General features: G+C 46.2%; 1 protein-coding gene across 1 annotated transcript in view; it reads left to right on the forward strand.

Moving 5' to 3' along the window:
- LOC142564943 (uncharacterized) overlaps window positions 1–13,681 on the forward strand; it is a 39,936-nt gene extending 26,255 nt beyond the window's left edge. Inside the window, exons 4-6 of the mRNA XM_075676158.1 lie at window positions 2,649–2,717; window positions 10,399–10,488; window positions 13,395–13,681. Of these exons, the coding sequence (XP_075532273.1) occupies window positions 2,649–2,717; window positions 10,399–10,488; window positions 13,395–13,496 (261 nt within the window). The 3' untranslated portion in view covers window positions 13,497–13,681. The remainder of the gene's footprint in view (window positions 1–2,648; window positions 2,718–10,398; window positions 10,489–13,394) is intronic.
- The last annotated feature ends 4,653 nt before the right edge of the window (window positions 13,682–18,334 follow it).

Raw genomic sequence — 18,334 nt, forward strand, 5'->3', positions numbered from 1 at the left:
CTAGTATTTGCCGCGTGAGGCGTGCTCGTGCCCAAGCGCCAGTGCAACTAACGCGTGAACTTGACTGTTATTGTCCTCTTCTAAGACACACCACTAATTTATGTGACGTCACGGCGGCACCGAACCTCTTTATTCGCGAATAGTTTCCCAAATAACGTGACGTCAAAACAGGCGCAAAGGCCCACGGTAAGTTTAGTGCTTTTTCTTTAGGCAAACGGAACGGCAGCGGCAACAATGTTTGGAGGCCGCATGCCCACACGTTCCGACTGGTATATTAACCGACCTCTTTGCATGAAACAACCTTGCACGAGCTCATAGCGAGAAAACTTTTGTACTATGGTTGGCGAAGCAGCCCAGCAGCCAAGACCTTCCCCCCCCCCCTTCCCCCAAACTCGAACAAAACCTAAACGGTAGCCTTAAGCATTAGGGGCCGCGCAGGATCGTCAGAAGTCACGCGATGGGCCGAAATTTTAGTTCACGGTATAGAGTAGAAAATCTGCCGCAAAGGCGTCACGGGAAGCTGCTTTGCAAAAGCTGGTTAAAATTGAGTTTATGCAAATAATATACATCAAAAACCTAGATACATGAATATACAGAATGTACGTTTCATCTTTTTGTACCATGGCTGCAGTCAACATTACGTGGAAATCAGAATGTTAGGTTGCTCTAGGAAACAAGAACACTGCAATGTAGAATTAGAGAGCAAACGGCCAAGTTTATCTCCCACTAGAAATTAAGAGAAATGGGTGAACGGAGGCTATTGCTGCATATTTATTTTAATGCGCTTAGCATTCATTGACGGTGAGAAAACTTTATTTCGAATCAGAACCATTCGCGTCCGACGAGTTAGTGGGCTGGGGCAACGACCGAGGTTACGTCCAAGAGTTCTTGCCTGTCGGCGGCTTCCTCGGCCCGCTCGAGTGCCCAGAGTTGGTCTTCCTGGTTCGAGCTGAGCAGCGCGGCTTCCCATCGCACGCGGAGGCTGTTGATGGAGGCGGCGCTCGCATTGTCCTGTACTAGTTCCTAGCATTCCCATAGCATGTGTTCTAACGTGAATCTGGGGCCACACACTTTGCATTTATCGGTTGTGTATATGTTTGATAAATAGCGTGCATTAGTATCGGGTTTCTGTATGATTCGGTGTGTAATTGTCGCCACTGGACAGCTTGCAATCTAGTGAGTTGTGATTGGGGTGGTGGATAAGTGCATCTTTGCATCTTGTATTGGTTGGTGACGTCGTTGAACCTGGTCATTCTGTCTTCCCATTCCCATATCTCGGAGGGCCCTGACGAGGGGTTTACGTTCGTCGCAGCGTTAAGGTTGCCCCTCTCTCGTTTAGTCGGTGTTGTGGGCTGGTATCCATAGGATTTGGACGCATCTGTCTTCCCTTGTTGGTTTGCCTTTTCTGCGTATGTTTGGCGCCTCAGCTGAGATTCGGCCGTTCGCGAAGTTGCATATTCCCGTATGGGAATCGCTGAATCATTGGGAACTTCAAGCACTTTCAGAGGACGATCTGATTGTCTGTCTATCTAACCATTATCCCGACCACTTGTCTTGCTGGGTAGCTTATGGTCACATTCGCACAGCATCCGACTCCCGTGCTGAGGGGACAGGGTTCGAAACCAACCGTCACCCAAACTTGTGTCGCTTAAGCCACTGAGTATTTGTCATCTTCTGTGAACATTTTTGAAGCTAACTTGTGTTACTGAGAATGTAACATTGTTCAGCGAACGTCTGTTACGCCAACTGGGTTCACTGGTATGTGTCACAGGCTACGTGACGATCTTCACCTATTTGAAGCTAACTTGGGTCACATGGCAGATGCCACTGCATATTTGCTGCTCTTCAATGACAAAAACTTGCTAGAAATTGCTCTGGAGCTGCAAAAAGTCGAATCCACGTCATATGTACTCAATGTTGTCTGAATATACATGCGAGCTCTGCCCGCAAACTTTACGGCGGCGTCACTAGATGGCGCAGCGTGTTCAGTTGGAAGCGCGAGAAAGAAATCCAGCTGCATACGTGGCTCAAAGAGTCATACTTAACTCGTTTCGGCAGCAGCAATACGGTGGGTCGCAACACTGTTTCAATGCTAATCTCACTAACGTCGACATTCATCCTGATATGTGTTCTGCCGAATTTTCATTAAGTTAGGCTTAGTCCAAAGCGAATTTTTCACCACTCATACAAACAGTCACGAGAAGAGCGCCAAAATTAACAGGACACGCAATGCCTAGACCAGATAACAGGTAATCTATTAGAGTAAAAGAATGCGTGCCAAGTGAAACAAAACGAAACCGGTGACGGCAGAGGAAGTAATGGCAGTGCACTCGTCCTGCCACCAGATTATTGGCCTATCACCCTCGTGGGTGCGAGCCATGACAGAGGTTCATCACCATCAGCAGCAGCAGCGCTCGTCCTGTGTTCCTCTGTTCCTGTCGCAGTTGTCTTTTCACGGTGATTTCAAATATGCGGCAGAGTATTACGCGGTATGTTTACCTGAGGAAACTTCCAGGCATTGGACAGTAAGCTGACCAATTACCGGGGTAGCTATTGGGAAAGCACTTCATCTTGCAGAGCACATAAATCAGCTCGGAACAAGCACTGTCATTGTTTTACAAGACGATAGACTTGGCCTGCCTTTTCAGGTGACCGAGCTTCGGAGCGTTGTGCAATGTGTGCCAACGGCGGACTACTCTGACGACCTCCTAGTACAGGTACGTGCGTCGGTAGAAACATTTACAATGGAACTGTTAGAACCTCGCTGGGCTTCTCTTTGCGCCCGCAGCTTCGCCAAGCTGAGGTAGAGAGAGCCGAGATAGGAGTGAAAGCAAAGTATAAAAAATAGCATCGCGCAGCATAGCAAAGCGACGAGAATGGGTGGATCATAGCGAAGGAGCAGCGCGCACGCGAGTGAGGAACGCGGCCCGGATGCATGCCCTCTCCTGTGGCACGCGAGGCAGGGGTGTCAGGCGAGCGAGGAGGGGCGCTATTTTCCGGTGGCTGATAGCCTGGTGCCTCCATGTCCTCCTCGCCCGCCGCACCGTACAGAGTGTAGACAAACGCGGCGCGCCTTCTGTGGCATTGGCCACCTGTATCGCAGACGCCGTAGGGAAGCGTTGCCAACGCTCGTGTGTCTTGTGTGCGGTTTGGCACTACTTTACTGGCTTTCCCCTGCAGCTCCGCTGGTCTCTCGTGTTTGCGAAAGCAGAGCCACACAAAATTTTTGCCTCCAGCTTTTTCTGCGTTGCTGCAACGTGTTTCAGAGGGCTAACTTCGCTCACCCTATTAAACTAAGGCCGTGGTTGAGCCATGTTTAGGGTATTCTGAAACAGGCATAGTGCACAAATGCAGCGCGGCAAATGAGCTATCTGGACTAATAGCTTCCTTAATGCTTTCACATGCTTCCTTATTTGTACAAAGACGGACGACGACGAAGTGTCTTTTGATACAGCGTTGTTCTTTCTAGCTCCAGTTTATTTCTGTGAAAATCTAAGTTCATCCGCTGGTCCTCGCTCCCTGCTCGGTCGTGATGGAAGTGGACGACCCCGCACGTCTGCCGGCGACGGCGGCGTCAGCGGCGGCCGGCTCCAGGAAGCGGATCGGTCAGCAGAGCGACAGCGACAGCGAGGACACCTATGTCTACTCTCTCAGCAGTGAGGACACTTGCGATGACGAATTCCAGCTGGTGCAGAACCGCAGAGCGAAGAGAAGAAACACCAGGACGTCCTCATCGTCAAGCACGCAAACAGTAAGACACACGAAGCAGCCGGACGCCTATACCATCATATTTGTGCCCCTGCTTCCCACCGTCAACGTGAAGCTACTCAACAGGCAATCTGTGTCGATGTTACTGGATGCCCTGGTGCCAAATGAAATATCAGACATTCGAGTCAACACCCGAAAAAATCTACTGGCGGTTGATGTCCAGCATGTACCTGCTCTGACCACTCTACGCAGCGTGACGGACATCGATGGCATTCAGGTGCGCTCTAACATCCCTCTGGGATCTGACGTAGTCACCGGCGTTATCTACGACGTAGACGTCGCCATCCTTAATAACGACTTGCCGATTCTTATCAAGCCAGCCAATGATGAGGTCATTGTTGATGTTAAGCGGCTAGGCAGTTCACGCTGCGTGAAGATTGCATTCAAGGGTAAATATATACCCTCGCATGTTAAGGTGGGACACTTCAGACATGCAGTGCGGCCTTTCATTGCGAAACCTCTTCAGTGCCGCAAATGCATGAAACTGGGGCACGTGAGCAGCGTCTGCGAAAATCAGGCAGCATGCCCCCGTTGCGCCGAGCCACACGCTGCAGATAAATGTGGCGCGACTGTACTGAAGTGTTCAAACTGCGGAGGGTCACACGAAGCTTCATCGAAGAAATGCCCGCATATTAAGAAGGAGATGGCTATCTTGAAAGAGATGGCGAGAGATCATTCATCTCATCGCGAAGCCGTCGATAAAATCAGGAAGCGACGTTGCCGTCGCCGGCGCTCCTCAAGGAAGGGTGTTGTCTCTGCGACGCGTATGCCACTTCCTACAACACCACCTGCTCCTCTACCACCCAGGCTAGACTCTGTGGAAAGGACCTCGAAGAACAAGGCCACTGAGAAGACCACATCTGCCGAATTTTGGCCGGCTCTACCGAAACGACAGCATCCACCGACAGAATCACAGCAAAATTTTGCTGGACAACCCCCGACGTCTACTGTCAGTGATTTATGCGACCAAGACAGACAGGTGGCTGATATGCTGCAATCGCTAATTAATACAATACGTATAATACTGAACAAGCTGCAACCACCAGCAGCTCGAACTGCTCTGCTAATACTGGATGCACTAAATCCAGTGCTTGCTAGCATCGTTTAAGCATCATGCTCGAACCATAGTCCCCTTCCACACTGATGTTAAAGGTGCGTCGATCTTTCAGTGGAATGTCAGGGGTATAGCAGACTTTCGCCAATTCATTTTTACAAATCGCTTCCCCATACTGGTCATTTGCGAACCAAATACACCAACTCTACTCAGACTGTCCGGTTACGAATCTTTCGTCTCGTCCACATGTGGTGCGAGCACGAAAGTAATCATCTACATCCGCACGGTCTTTACATATGTCGCTAATGCGGTAGAGCCTCATGACGACAACCAATATGTCTGCCTGAATATCCAAAAGAAGGATGTGTCATTTACACTAATTGGAGCCTACATATCCCCAGCGAGTCATTTTGACGGCGAACGACTCAAGAAAATATTACTGATGAACAATGGGCCCTGGGTTATCACAGGTGACTTCAACGCGCATCACCAGCTATGGGGAAGCACTAAAATCGCCTCCTTTGCTGCCGACCATGATTTGTGCTGTGTGAATGACATCAGCCCTACTTTTTGCGATGCACGACCTATAGCAGCTGCTTGAACTTAACTTTGGTGTCACGGCGCTTTGTCCCGAGCATCCACTGCTTTAGGGACATTGAAACGCATGGAAGCGACCATATTCCAACATACATAAAGATTAGAGGAGTTGAGCAACGTTCCTCGACTGTCTTGCGCACAGTTGATTGGACAAAGTTTAAGAAGGATATGGATGACGCATGTCGGGAAGGCCTTCCACACACTATCGAAGATGCAATCGCAGAGGCATTGAAAACATCCATCTGCTCGCTCACAAAGTCAGCAAGGCGAACATACTTGGATATGGAACTGGAGAGGCTGCGTGCGGCACGCCGACAGGCGGAGAGGAGGTATCGGCGTACGAAGTGAGTCTTGGATCTGAGGGCTTAACGACGCATACAGAAGAAAGTCCAGCGTTATATGGATAAATTGGAAGACAAGGGATGAAAACTTTCTGTCAGTCGCTTGATCCCCGAAAATCGCTCTCGCACATATGGCGAACGGTTAAGGGCCTTCGCTCATCTCCGCATCAAAGGAAGCCCTTTGCTGCTCTGGCCCTCTACCAACTCCGCTCGGAACTTCAAGCGGCTGAAGAGTTCTGTGCACGGGTTGCTGGGTCCGTGGCCATCATTACTGACGCAGCATTGAATGACATCCCTGAGACACGTGTACCAGAAATGAACGTGCTCTTTTCACTCGAAGAGCTCGATGCTGCGTTGGCGACCTGCAGGCGTTCTTCGTCACCAGGACCTGATGGCATCACGTATGCTGCCCTATGCCACCTTGGCCATGACGCACGTGATGAGCTGCTCAGCTACTACAATGAGTCTTAGCAGAACGGCGCCATTCCTAGACAATGGAAAACGAGCCGCTTGATCCCCATTCTGAAACCTGGAAAGTCTCCGCTTGAGCTCTCATCATATCGTCCGATTGCGCTTTCGACCTGCGTCGGTAAAGTGATGGAAAGAATGATTCTTGCTCGCTTGGAATGGTACCTAGAGCGATTCAACATCTATCCGGACGCCATGACAGGCTTTCATCGAGGTCGCTCGTCCATTGAGAACGTCATTGACATCGTAACTTGGGTCCAAAATCAAAAAAGCCTCAAGCGCCTATCAGTGGCACTTTTTCTAGATATAAAAGGAGCATACGACAACGTCGCCCATGAGGCCATACTGAACTCACTTGAGGCTGTTGGAGTTGGTGGCCGGATGTATCAATGGATTCGGGACTATTTGACTGAGAGGTGCTTTTTCTTACAGACTGAAGACGGCCCAACTTCGGAACATTACACCTGCCGTGGTGTGCCGCAAGGTAGGATGCTGAGCCCCATTCTATTCAACCTCGTCTTGGTAGGACTAGCGGAGTACCTACCGCAGTCAGTTCACGTCTCAATATACGCCGACGACATTTGCATCTGGGCGTCTGCGGTCACTCGCCCTCAGGTACGAGCCAGGCTTCAGCAGACGGCAACCATGACGGCGTCTTATCTCCGAGAACAAGGCCTCAGCGTGTCTACTGAAAAGTGCGCATTGGTTGGCTTTACGCGCAAATTATTGACATCGTATCCTGTTTCAATCAATGGTCAAGCTGTATCCTATGCTAAGACACATCGCTTTATGGGTGTAATCATTAAGCGCAACCTCTCGTGGAGCCCCCACTGCGTCCATCCAAAGAAGAAATCAGTTGCCATTGCTCAGATCTTTAAATTTCTCTGCGGGAAAAACTGGGGTACACCAGTCCGTTCTATGATGCAGCTCTACAGGGTACTGTTTCTCGGACTCCTACGCTACAGTCTACTAGTGTTGTCAAATGCATGCAAGACGAACTTTCGCGCTTTGGAGAGCATACAAGGTCAAGCCCTACGCATGTGTTTAGGGCCGCCTCGGTGCACGTCAACAGCCGCAACGATTGCCATCGCTGGGGACCATATGAACCAGACACACGTAGCTGTCGACTCTCTCAGAGCGCACATTCGCCATCTGTCAAGGATCCCCGACCATCATTTGGCCTCCCTACCAGCCGAGAGACCTCAAGCGACCTTTTCAAGAGTAATTAACGCTCATAAAGAGTGCATACCGTCATATTTTACACCGGCGACGAAGCCTTCATCTCCCCTGTGGTGCCTACGACAGCCTCAAGTGAATTTTGCTATTCCTGGAATTACAAAAAAGTCCGATCATCCATCACCGGCTCTGAAGCAACTTACGCTCCTATTACTGCACCAGACGTATCAGGACCACATACATATATATACCGATGGTTCGACCTCCCGTACCAGCTCAACTGCCGCATTCGTCGTTCCAGCCAAGAAGGTTACAGTTAAATTCAAATTGTCGCATACGACTACATCTACATCGGCAGAGCTTGCAGCTCTCCATGAAGCTATGATGTACGTCAGCGAAGAGCCAACAGAGAAATGGGTCGTATTTTGTGATTCTAAGGCAGCCCTTCACAGCATCAAGCCTGCATTTCGTCACAGAACTTACGAGCAGATGACATCTGACATCAGGGAAGCGCACCACCATGCTCTGGAAAGAGGGCACACCATCATATTTCAATGGATTCCTGCTCACTGTGGCATCGTCGGCAACAACCTAGCTGACAAGGCTGCCCGATCTGCCCACGAAGATACCCAGATGCGTTCAATACCTTTGGCGAGGACGGACGCTGCCAGGGAACTTCGCCTACATGCACGCAAAAAGTCGCAAGATCTCTGGAGTTCAAGTGCCTACAATTGTCGATTATATAAACTGGACCCCACGCTACGGCTACAACTGCCATCTAGCCTTTCCCGCCGTGAAGCAACCTTGCTGTACCGCTTGTGGCTGGGAGTAGCGTTCACGAACTCATACTCTTATCGTTTGGGAATGGCCGAGAGCCCGATGTGCGATTCCTGTGGGTGCGAGGAGGCCATCGAGCACGTATTGTGTACCTGCCCCCGCTACGATGTACAACGCCTCTCTCAGCGGGAAACTTTACACCGACTGGACTTAAGACCGTTCGACGAGTCGAAGATACTCGGACCGTGGCCACACCCGTCATTGGCACGAAAAGCGAATCGTGCATTAGTGCAATACTTGAAGTGCACCGGATTACGAGACCGTTTATAGTGTCCCTATGAATAGTGTCCCGCCCACACGCACTCAATGCTCACTTTCCACCCTTTTCCTCTTTCTATGCCCCTTTCCCCCACCCCCAGTGTAGGATAGCAAACCGGATGCTCTTCTGGTTGACCTCCCTGCCCTTCCTATACTTGCGTTTCTCTCTCTCTCTCTCTCTCTCTCTCTCTCTCTCTGTCTCTTTGTACAAATTTTAAAATTGCAAATATGTATTTTCCACTCCTAAATTTGTTCGATATCAATTCTACTCCAAAGTTATTCATTAGCATGATTGTCACCTTTTGAATTTTCGTTAATCAGCTGCCTCTGTTTTACTACATTGCAATTTGTATCCCTTTCGATTGGTGTCATTTTGATAGTACAGTGTCATAAATAGCACGTTGTAGTCAGTGGCCACCATCGTTCTTAGTCGACAATTTAGAGCCTCCGCAATTATGTTAAAATTTCTTTCCGACTTGTACTTCTTGAATTGTTCCAGTGTAGTCGCACCTTGTCTTTGCCGTACGTGCCACTTACACTCATCTCCTGATTTTTTGTGAAAGGCTCCTATGTGTTTTAAAAGGCATATAATTATGTTTATGTGTTCTCCGACACAACTATACAACGTAATTATTATACAAATAGGGAGTTTCCGCATATATCACATGTAACCACCTGATTCAGATTGTTTTTTACCCCAGTTGGAAACTTACGATGAAACGCTTAGCTTTTACGGCCTGGGGATTTGGTGGATTAACGATCGCGTAACTTATTGGTGACTCAGTCGCGGTTAGTTTCTCGACCAGGTTAATCTCTTCACCGCGCAAGAAAACTAGCTTAGCGTGCACCGAAAATGTTTGCGCGCACTTGAAAACATCTCTTGAAATAACTCGTCGTCTTAAGGGGTAAAGAATCCAGTATGGCAATAACTGTTGTTCTTAAATATAATCCGCAAAATATAGCACTGAAGGCTGCATGGTTGTGATCACAAATAACAGACAAAAATGGGGTGACCTATTAAACGCGTAGCGGCGGAGAATTTCTAGCCTCATTGTACGAAAATAAGGCTATACTCCAACTTAGACATGCCGGCTTTTCTGCCAATTTCTGAAATATAAACGCTATGCACAAAAGTTGCCACTGATTCGTACGAATATCGGAGTTGTGGTAACGATGCCCCAGAAAAATAAATGTCTCCTTACAAGCAATGGGGACACTTCCTAGTACAACTCAATGTTCCATACCTATCTGCTTGGGTGCAGAACATGCAAGAAATGCGCGCTGTGTTTGAGACCCCTGCTTTCAAATAAATGAAAGACACGCTGCAGATAAATTCGAAGCTATGTGAAAGCAATGAGAACGCAGGAATCCACCTACGAACCGCAGCTTGAATTTAACCACGAACAAAGAGAGCACAAAACCAGTAGCCGTATCATACCTTCACCGTGCTCAAGCCGGTTTTCTCAAGTCAGCAACCAGACATACATGTCACTATGTGCTCAGATATACAGATGGCAGCCAACACATAATAAAATTACTACAAATAAAAATGCGTTTCTATATTGGACAGTATTCACGTCCACTTAGAAATAGAAATATGACTTATACAATATGATATAAAATTATTTATATATTAATATTTTACTCCTGTCGCAAAGTTCGAGAGATTCCGAGTTTTGCCAAGCTCCGACGTTGCTGCATGCGCCCTAAACATTACTTTTTTTATGTTTATCAGCCCAGCGGCATTGTGAACATATGAACCACTTTATTGAGAGCTTGAAATAAATCCTGAAAGCATTGAAATTCGGATGCGATTAACAAATCTGACGTGCTTAAATCTTTAAAGAAAACAAAGCTGATATATGGTTACTATAATGGTAATATCTCTAATATTTCCAGCTCCGTATGCTGCTCTATGCCATCAAGCACGATGACCTCAAGTTCACAGGTTGCGGTTTCTTTACTGTTGACCTGTCGACATTTGCAGGAGTAAGTACCGAGGTTCTACCGTTAAAATATCATGCTATGGAATAAATTCCACGTGTGTCAAGTGTAGTATGTCGTATAGCAATGATCAATAATATGACACATCAAACAAATCTGCAGACAAGTTTTACTTAGCACTTCAGATGTATTACCCAACAAAGTGCCTCAAACGAGTAAGCTCGGTAACATCACGAGGGACGAAACTCGATAGAAAGTGTTTTGAAGAAAACGTTGCTTTATTGTTCATTATTACTTTCATTTGATACTTGTACTTGACAAGCAAATCATATAAGATAAAAAACTTCTTTTCAGCATAAGCTAGAAAGCCATGAAGCTATCCCAAACGATAATTATTCGAGTATTTGCCACATGTACATTATTTCCCTAACATAAGCCAATGTTCTGTATCGATAGTGCTTTATTTTATCGCTCGTCATTTACCATCTCACAATATTCTCGTTGCCGGGGAAAGCGAGAAACAGCTATGGAAGCACTCATGCTGGTAAAGGCAAGCTTTAGCTTTGGGGCTGCACCTAAATACACAACAATGGAAAAAATGTTTTTCGCGGCAGCCACTGCATCAAATTTGGGAAGCTCTGCTACAATTTAAAATAAAGTAAATATCTAATGACTGCAAAAAGTACGTTTCCTATTTTTATTTAGGCCATCGACTGTTCTTAAACAATTCTAAAAAAATGCAAAACTTGAATAATGAAACTATGAAGTTTCGTTTTCATTAGTCGACAGTATAAAACGATATCGCACATCTGTAAACTACACTTATTAATACATATCCAAACCTGACAAAACAGAGATATTATACACTCATCTGAAACATACCAGTGATCTGTAAGTAGAATTTTAGCAGAGCCCTTCCAAGCACGGTAATAATATCATCTAAGCTGTAAAATTATATATCGAATTTGTCCACTTTACATGGTGTAACTGTTGCAATTTACAAAGCTGCAATATCCCTTTTTGGTGCAGAGTTACGAATTTCCAAACTTCGCGTTTCAGCTGTTTTTTAGAGCGAAGCTGTGTAGCTCTACCTCTCAAAGGGTTTGTCGTGTGCGCATGCAAAAACTCGCGAGGCGCGCGTCATGTGCGCCGCTCGATTCCTTGCACCGTCAGCAGATGGCGCTCGCCTCCGCGCATCCGCGGCAGCGGCGGCGCCGGCGGTGCGGCGAAGCGGAAAATAAAGAACCAGAAAGGTCGCTTTCGCGCATAACCTTCGCTGCAAGCATTTCCCGGTAAAGACTACGGTTGCATAGGCTGCAGTAGCTGGGAAGCGACCACAGTAGCATATGAAGGAGGGAGTGGCCTAAGCACACTTTCATATGCAAATTAGGAGCCCTCCTAACAACTTATTTGTGTTGTGACAGTGCTATGGGAATGCCACGTACAGTCAAGACCCATGAAGAGCAGCATGTATACGAGGCGCGGCGAAAGTGTGGTTAACTGCATTTCTTTTTTCTCTGGTCCACACTTTTTGGCTGCACGAAGTAGCTGCGCAAGCCAAGTCGCAAGCCGTTGAAACGTCTTTGGCTAATAATTAGGTAAAGTGCGTGTGAATGTCGCCATGCGAATAATTTCAAGCTACATCACAATGGGCAATCTGTCTAGTTGGAGTTTACAGCTTCGCTGTCCAAAGCAGCTTCCCAGAAGCGTTTTTTTTTTTTCGCAGCCTTACCAATTTCCGGGCTCACAAGAAAAACGGCTCGGAACAACCTTCGAGCTGGGCAGGAATCTCCTCGACATGCAGCGAGGCGTGATTTGAAATGCGAGTTAACGCTGACTTGTAAACGCAAGACGGAGCAATGCGGAGTGGTGGTGACGATTACCGAGAAGCGCCGTGAAGATTTAGCCCAGAAATGCGCGGGGCAGCACCGATAAGAAGCGAAGAATGCCGTGTAACGCGCTTGCTCGTTGGATATTGTATTGGATTGGAGAAACTTTATTTATGCCTGCAGTTGGGCGCTCGAGCGCCCCGACGAGGGCCTACGTCGCATACGACGGTGTACGTGCGAAACCGGCCAGCGTCGATACGCAGTTCAGGGCTGGTTCTATTCAATGCGTACTGTGCTCCATGTTCTCTGGTTTCTGTCGGACGTGTCTTCGGTGTTGGAGCACCACAAGCTTACCTCCAACAAAATATTTCGCTGTAAAATGGGCATCAAACTTTCAAAAGTTTGCTAAACGATAACAGCGTTGCAAGTGTCACGCAATGAATTTTCAGGCATGACCATTTTAGGATTACTTTCTGCAGGACGAGCTACGGTACGAAACAACTAAGATATTTATTTTCAATCTTCATAAATGCACATCCAAGCACGAGGACTGTTGCCCAAGATTTCAGGTCATGGAATTGCTTTTAAGATGTTATGAAAATGCATTTGCTGTCTTTTTATATTTCATGATTGACGTTGTGCTTATAGGTTCTGTTATTTCATGTCACCCTCGGTATTATTTTGTTCGCTTTACTGTAATCATTTTTGTTAAGTCAGTTTCATCTCGTGCTTGTAAGTCATTGTTCATATTTCTTGCATAAGTTACTGCGTTGGACCTACACTGTCTTGTTCTTGTTGAGAAAATATATATTTATGTACATATTTAATACATGTACGTTTCTAGTGTAGGCTATTCACTGTTGAGCAATGTAACTGTGACAAGCCCTTCTTCAGGCAGGTTACTCTCTGCCTTTAGCTTTGCCATTCAAGACCTACACTTTGGCTAAAGCAATGCTAAATAAAATATCAAATGAAACGCCAAAGAAAGCTTCTTTCGAACCCATTCTCACGGCGCATTTAATGTACGTGCTTATTTATGCAATTAGCAGAGTGACTCATTCTTGGACAAAGCAATATCATACACACCTTTCGCTGAACTTGCCATGCACATTTATTTCGCAGATAACGGGAGCAGTCATCACATGCACTGTTGTCTTGGCCCAGACAAGTGAGAGCTACTTCAGAGACACTCTTGTACATTCTTCAAGCATCACGGCTGCCTAAGAAGGGCACTGAATTTGCTGTCGCTATTGCACCATTAAGCTAGTCTATTGCAGTCTGCTTAGGTCTCAAGGCAAAGAAGTAAAACACAAAATAACGATACTGCAATTCATTTCTATATTTTTTTAAGTTTTCAGGATAGGCAATGTCAATGCACAATTGATCAACTGATTATGAGGTAAAATAAATAATAATGCAAAAGCAAGGCCTCGTGAATTTGTTTATTAAACAAAAACTAGCAAATGCGTAAATCTTCGAGGAGCAGGGACTTTCATGAAAGGAAAAAGTGTCTCTTTTGTGATACTTCTTCCGCCAAGCTGTTTACCACAGAACTTATTTGTCAGAACCACTGCTCGCATTGCAAATAATTCTGTCTCGCACTGCGATCTGTTGTCCCTCCAGTTAGCTCAGATGGAAACGCGACGCCATGAAAAGGCATTTGTCCCGTATTCCATCCTTGAACCAGGGCAAACTTTTCTTCAGCTTCGAAGCTTTCTTTCCTAAACGTCTTCTTCATAGCTTCGCACTATAAACCTCCGTGAACGACAATGTTCTATTCCGCGCAATATCTAAAATCAAAAGAATAGAAAAGTCTTCATGTCAAGGAAAGACAGGGGGTGCACACATGCGGTGTGAACTTCCATATTCAATATTACCAACATGCTATCATTATGATAACATTTCAAAGTCGTGAGAAATCTGTAACCAGCCAGCGCCAATAATCTGACGATGCTCGTCTTCTTTAGCCTAGGAAAATCAACGCCTCTTGGGAGCGGAAGCAGATAAGGCTGGCTGAACTGATGTTTCAGTAGAAAATTTGTTCTCCAAGCTACCCACTTCTTGCGTAAGTAAGCTGGTATTTCCTGTTTAGTAGTTGCTCCGATTGCCTTGAAAGAAAGAAAAATTAAATCGGAGGTAAACACGCGTTTTCAGTGGTTAAGGCTACTTAAGTGAGCTTAGTAACCTCTTCTGTAGGGCTAGTTGGTAAATGGCTAGAAATTGTTTTAGGCGCAAAACAAGACACGGATAAAGAAGAGCAACAGAAAAGCGCTTGTTGGTGCCTATTATTGTTCCGTGTCTTATTTTGCGCTTAAAACCCCATCTACTTAAGTCAGTTCACGCAGTGTCGTTCACTGTTAACGGACACACATCACAAGTATTCAACGCATAATAGCACTTCCTCTAACTTGAAGAAAATAATGTGGCTGGTATGGCGCCTAATGCGGGAATTAACGTACAGGTCTTCGTATGGCTAACTACGGCCAACCTAATTAACGTACGGCTAACTGAAGTTTTTCTGTGGGCTTGAATTTCAACTAGGTTGGTGCCCCTATAAGGCGCGATCCTGTACACTTAACGATGCTTTCCACAGAATTTAAGAACATCTACAGCGAACGCTTATTGCGAACATTTCAACCAAACGCGAAATGAACAAAAGTTGCAAAACTTGTCGTCGTTTTGACGCCAAACAGTAAAATAAATGGCAAACGGCACCTTCACCATACTGCCACACTCAAGTTACCAGCCAAAATAAATGAATACTGGTGAGCACAGTTTCAGGACGGTACAAAAGAAAGACACCGACGCACAGGAATAGCGCTACTCGCAACTAAGTTTTATTGTGAAAATCTCGCCTACTTAAATACACAGCAGACCAGGATCGCACAAGCGCTCTGTCCATCAAATCATGTCCATCAAATCATGCCACATTCTTTAGGTTGTGCGCAACCCTGTGGACGCACAACCTGGAGAATCTGGCAAAAAGGTACGACGCGCCTATTATGTGTGTGTTTTTTTTTTCTTTTTTTACGCCAAGCAAACCTGCTGGGTTGTGCCCGCGCATTTGGGCACCTCTGAGGAAACTCGCCTGTGAAAAGAAGCCTACCACGCCATACGTCACACGAGCCGTTGGTGTTGTGTACGAGATTCCGCTTAAGAGCGGAGAGTTATATCGGACAAACCAGCCGATGCGTCAACGATCGGGCGCGGGAACATGAGCGATCTGTAGCTAACAGAGATTAATTTCATTTACTTTTGCACTGTAGATCCCGTCCCTGTAAGCCAATTCTTTCCGGTATTCGAATTCTAGCCAGGAGTGGCTATGCTTTGGCCAAGGAAATCATGGAGGCGTTTCATATTAGAAAGAAAGAGGGCGCATGTATACACTGCCCAAGCAGAAGAGGTTGTAAAAAACATCATTTGTAAGCACTTTTCAAACAATGTGTCTTGTGACACAAATGAAGTAAGAAAATAATGCACATTTCACAGTGTTCATGGGTTCTTTTTGCCATTTCGTCTGCCCGGTCACTCTCGGATAATCCAATAAAGTTGGGCACCCACTGAAATATATCCTTTCGACGAGATGCCGCACTGCGCACACATTTCCCAACTGAAACCACAATATTATATCTATGCGATGTCTTGGCGTGAATGCTACTCAGAAGCTCTAGTGCCGACTTGGAGTCCGATCAAACTATTTAGTGCTGAGGTGTGTCTTTTACGGCAATGAAACTTGTTGATTCTAGTATAGCACGTACCCTGTAAAGGTGTCTTCATATTTGCGTAGGGTTGGCCTCATAATCAATGTATGTTGTCGTTAGACGTAAGGAGACACGCAAAGCTGCTAGCTTTAAATGTTAAAACGGTGACTGTAACGAACATTATCGAGAAAATAGTGTATCTAGAAATTATCGTAAGCTAGTATAAACCGAAGCAATGCATGATTATCTTGAACTGGTTGCATATGCGGAGTCGTTGTAACCTGGCTACCTCTTTATATTCGACATGAGTCGTGTTTGGTACGGGTCCGTTAACCGGCATATTTTCGCAAGGTTGTCTGCGCTGAAAAGACCACTTGTGTGTCCACACGGCTAGCCATGTTTTTAAGCCTATGTGCCGTTCTACGCAGATAGGGCACTACCGCTACGTCCCCTTTGTGTTCCGTCCGTTGATTTGCCGCATCCCGAGTTGCGGTGTCTGACACGCATCCTTTTAGCAGTCCTTCTACGACCAAAGCCTGCACTGATTCCGGAAACCCTGCTGCTGACAACGATACCGGCTGATCCATCAGACTCGTATAGGTCTTATGGGGGCTAAATTTCTTTAATGCATTTCCAAACCAAACTTTGGCAATGCTCCTCTTGACGAGCTTCGAGTGGGCGGACCGATACGGTAACAGGGGCGTATTAGCCCTGGATTTATACTCCCAACACATGTGCCGTTCCATGAAATCGAGCTGAATATCTAAGAAACGCAGCACGTTATCAGTCGGCTCTTCAAGCGTGAGAGTACCTTAAGCCAGCTGTCGGAGGCTCTACGAGTCATCGTAAAGCACCAGGGGGTTGAGTAGAAGCCGTTCTTTCCGAGCTTCCGCTGTACTGCAGGAAAAAAACACATCGGACAGACAGGACGGTGTCTTAATGACCGGTTACGAGAACATAGTCTAAACGTGAGAAATGAGCAATGCGGTCATCTGTCAACTCACTGTCAGAAATGCGCTTGTGCTCCGATGGATGGGTCCAGCCATGTTGTTGCGAGGCACAAAGATAAAGATGTGCGAGGGGTTATGGAGGCTCACGCTATATGTCGGAATATTGAGACGTGTGTTAGCACCGCTTCGGTCGACTTGTTAGATATGGAGACGGCTTTTTTGAATGATTAAAAATTTTGATGATGTGGCGCCACCGTGCATGGCTTAAATAGGTGGTTGTTTCCTGGAACTAAAGTTGCTGAAGCTAGCGCATTTTGGTGGTCGTTTCCCTTCTGTCCTTGTTCGCTGGCGCTAAATATACTTTCAACGTAAGTTTGCGAACACGCCCAACAAATGGAAATCCGGATACAGCTTTCTGTCGCTCAATACGTGCTACATAAAAGAGTTTTTCCAAGCATGAAAGAAGCCCGCAAAGTGCCTCGAGCGGCCAGTCCCACGGCAATTTTGCGTGTATTCGCGGGCTCCTTTCACGCTCGAAAATATCCTTTTATGTTGCACGTATTGAGCAACAGAAGGCTGTATCGGGAGTTTCTCATGTAGCTCTGCCATTTTCTCATTAACACTTTTTATATAACTATAATAATCGACAAACTGATTAATTAAGTCACGCTAATTATGTAATTAGGCGGAATGCAAAAACAATCTGAGTTTCTCCAAGCGACGGCAGAGAACATTGCCTTGTTTCTGTTCAGCTACGTGGAATCTGCATGATTTTAATGTTTGGCTCAAGTTAAGTGAACCACCCTGTACAACTCCGCATATTATGCCTGTTGCCGGACTGTGTGAATGTCGGTGACCTGTGCTGAGGCTTCTCATAAAAGCAAGAGGGATGCAACGCCGTTACAGTATGCAAGTGGAAATCGATTTGGTGCACAGTTCTGAGTAAATATCCCAGCGCTTTCATTAAGGCTAAGTAAAATAGTAATCACGCTGGGCCAAGATTCCCAGCGTGAGGCCGCGTTAGCTCAACGTGAGATTAAATTTCATAAGAAGCACAATACTTGGATAACGTTGTTTGGCCACCCAAAAGTTATACAGGACTTTACAAACTTTCTTTCGTTTTCCGCGGCATTGAAAACAATCACTATAGACAGGCTTACCCTTTCTTTCGCATACATGCAGAAAGAAAGTCTGCAGGAATCAGCACGTGTGGCAATTAATCGCCGCATTCAATACTACAAGGATTATGGAGACGAGTAGACGAAGGGGGACGAAATCCATACCTCAAGAGATATGTTTGCTTTATTGTCCTTTTTTGTACTAATTTTAACTGAAAACGCACAGCTGCTGCTTCACTATACGTGTTTCATCTCAGCATTTGTCACTTTCGTGCTAAAACACCTCAATAAAA

The sequence above is a fragment of the Dermacentor variabilis genome, chromosome 11, assembly GCF_050947875.1.
Source record: "Dermacentor variabilis isolate Ectoservices chromosome 11, ASM5094787v1, whole genome shotgun sequence".
NCBI lineage: Eukaryota > Metazoa > Arthropoda > Arachnida > Ixodida > Ixodidae > Dermacentor > Dermacentor variabilis.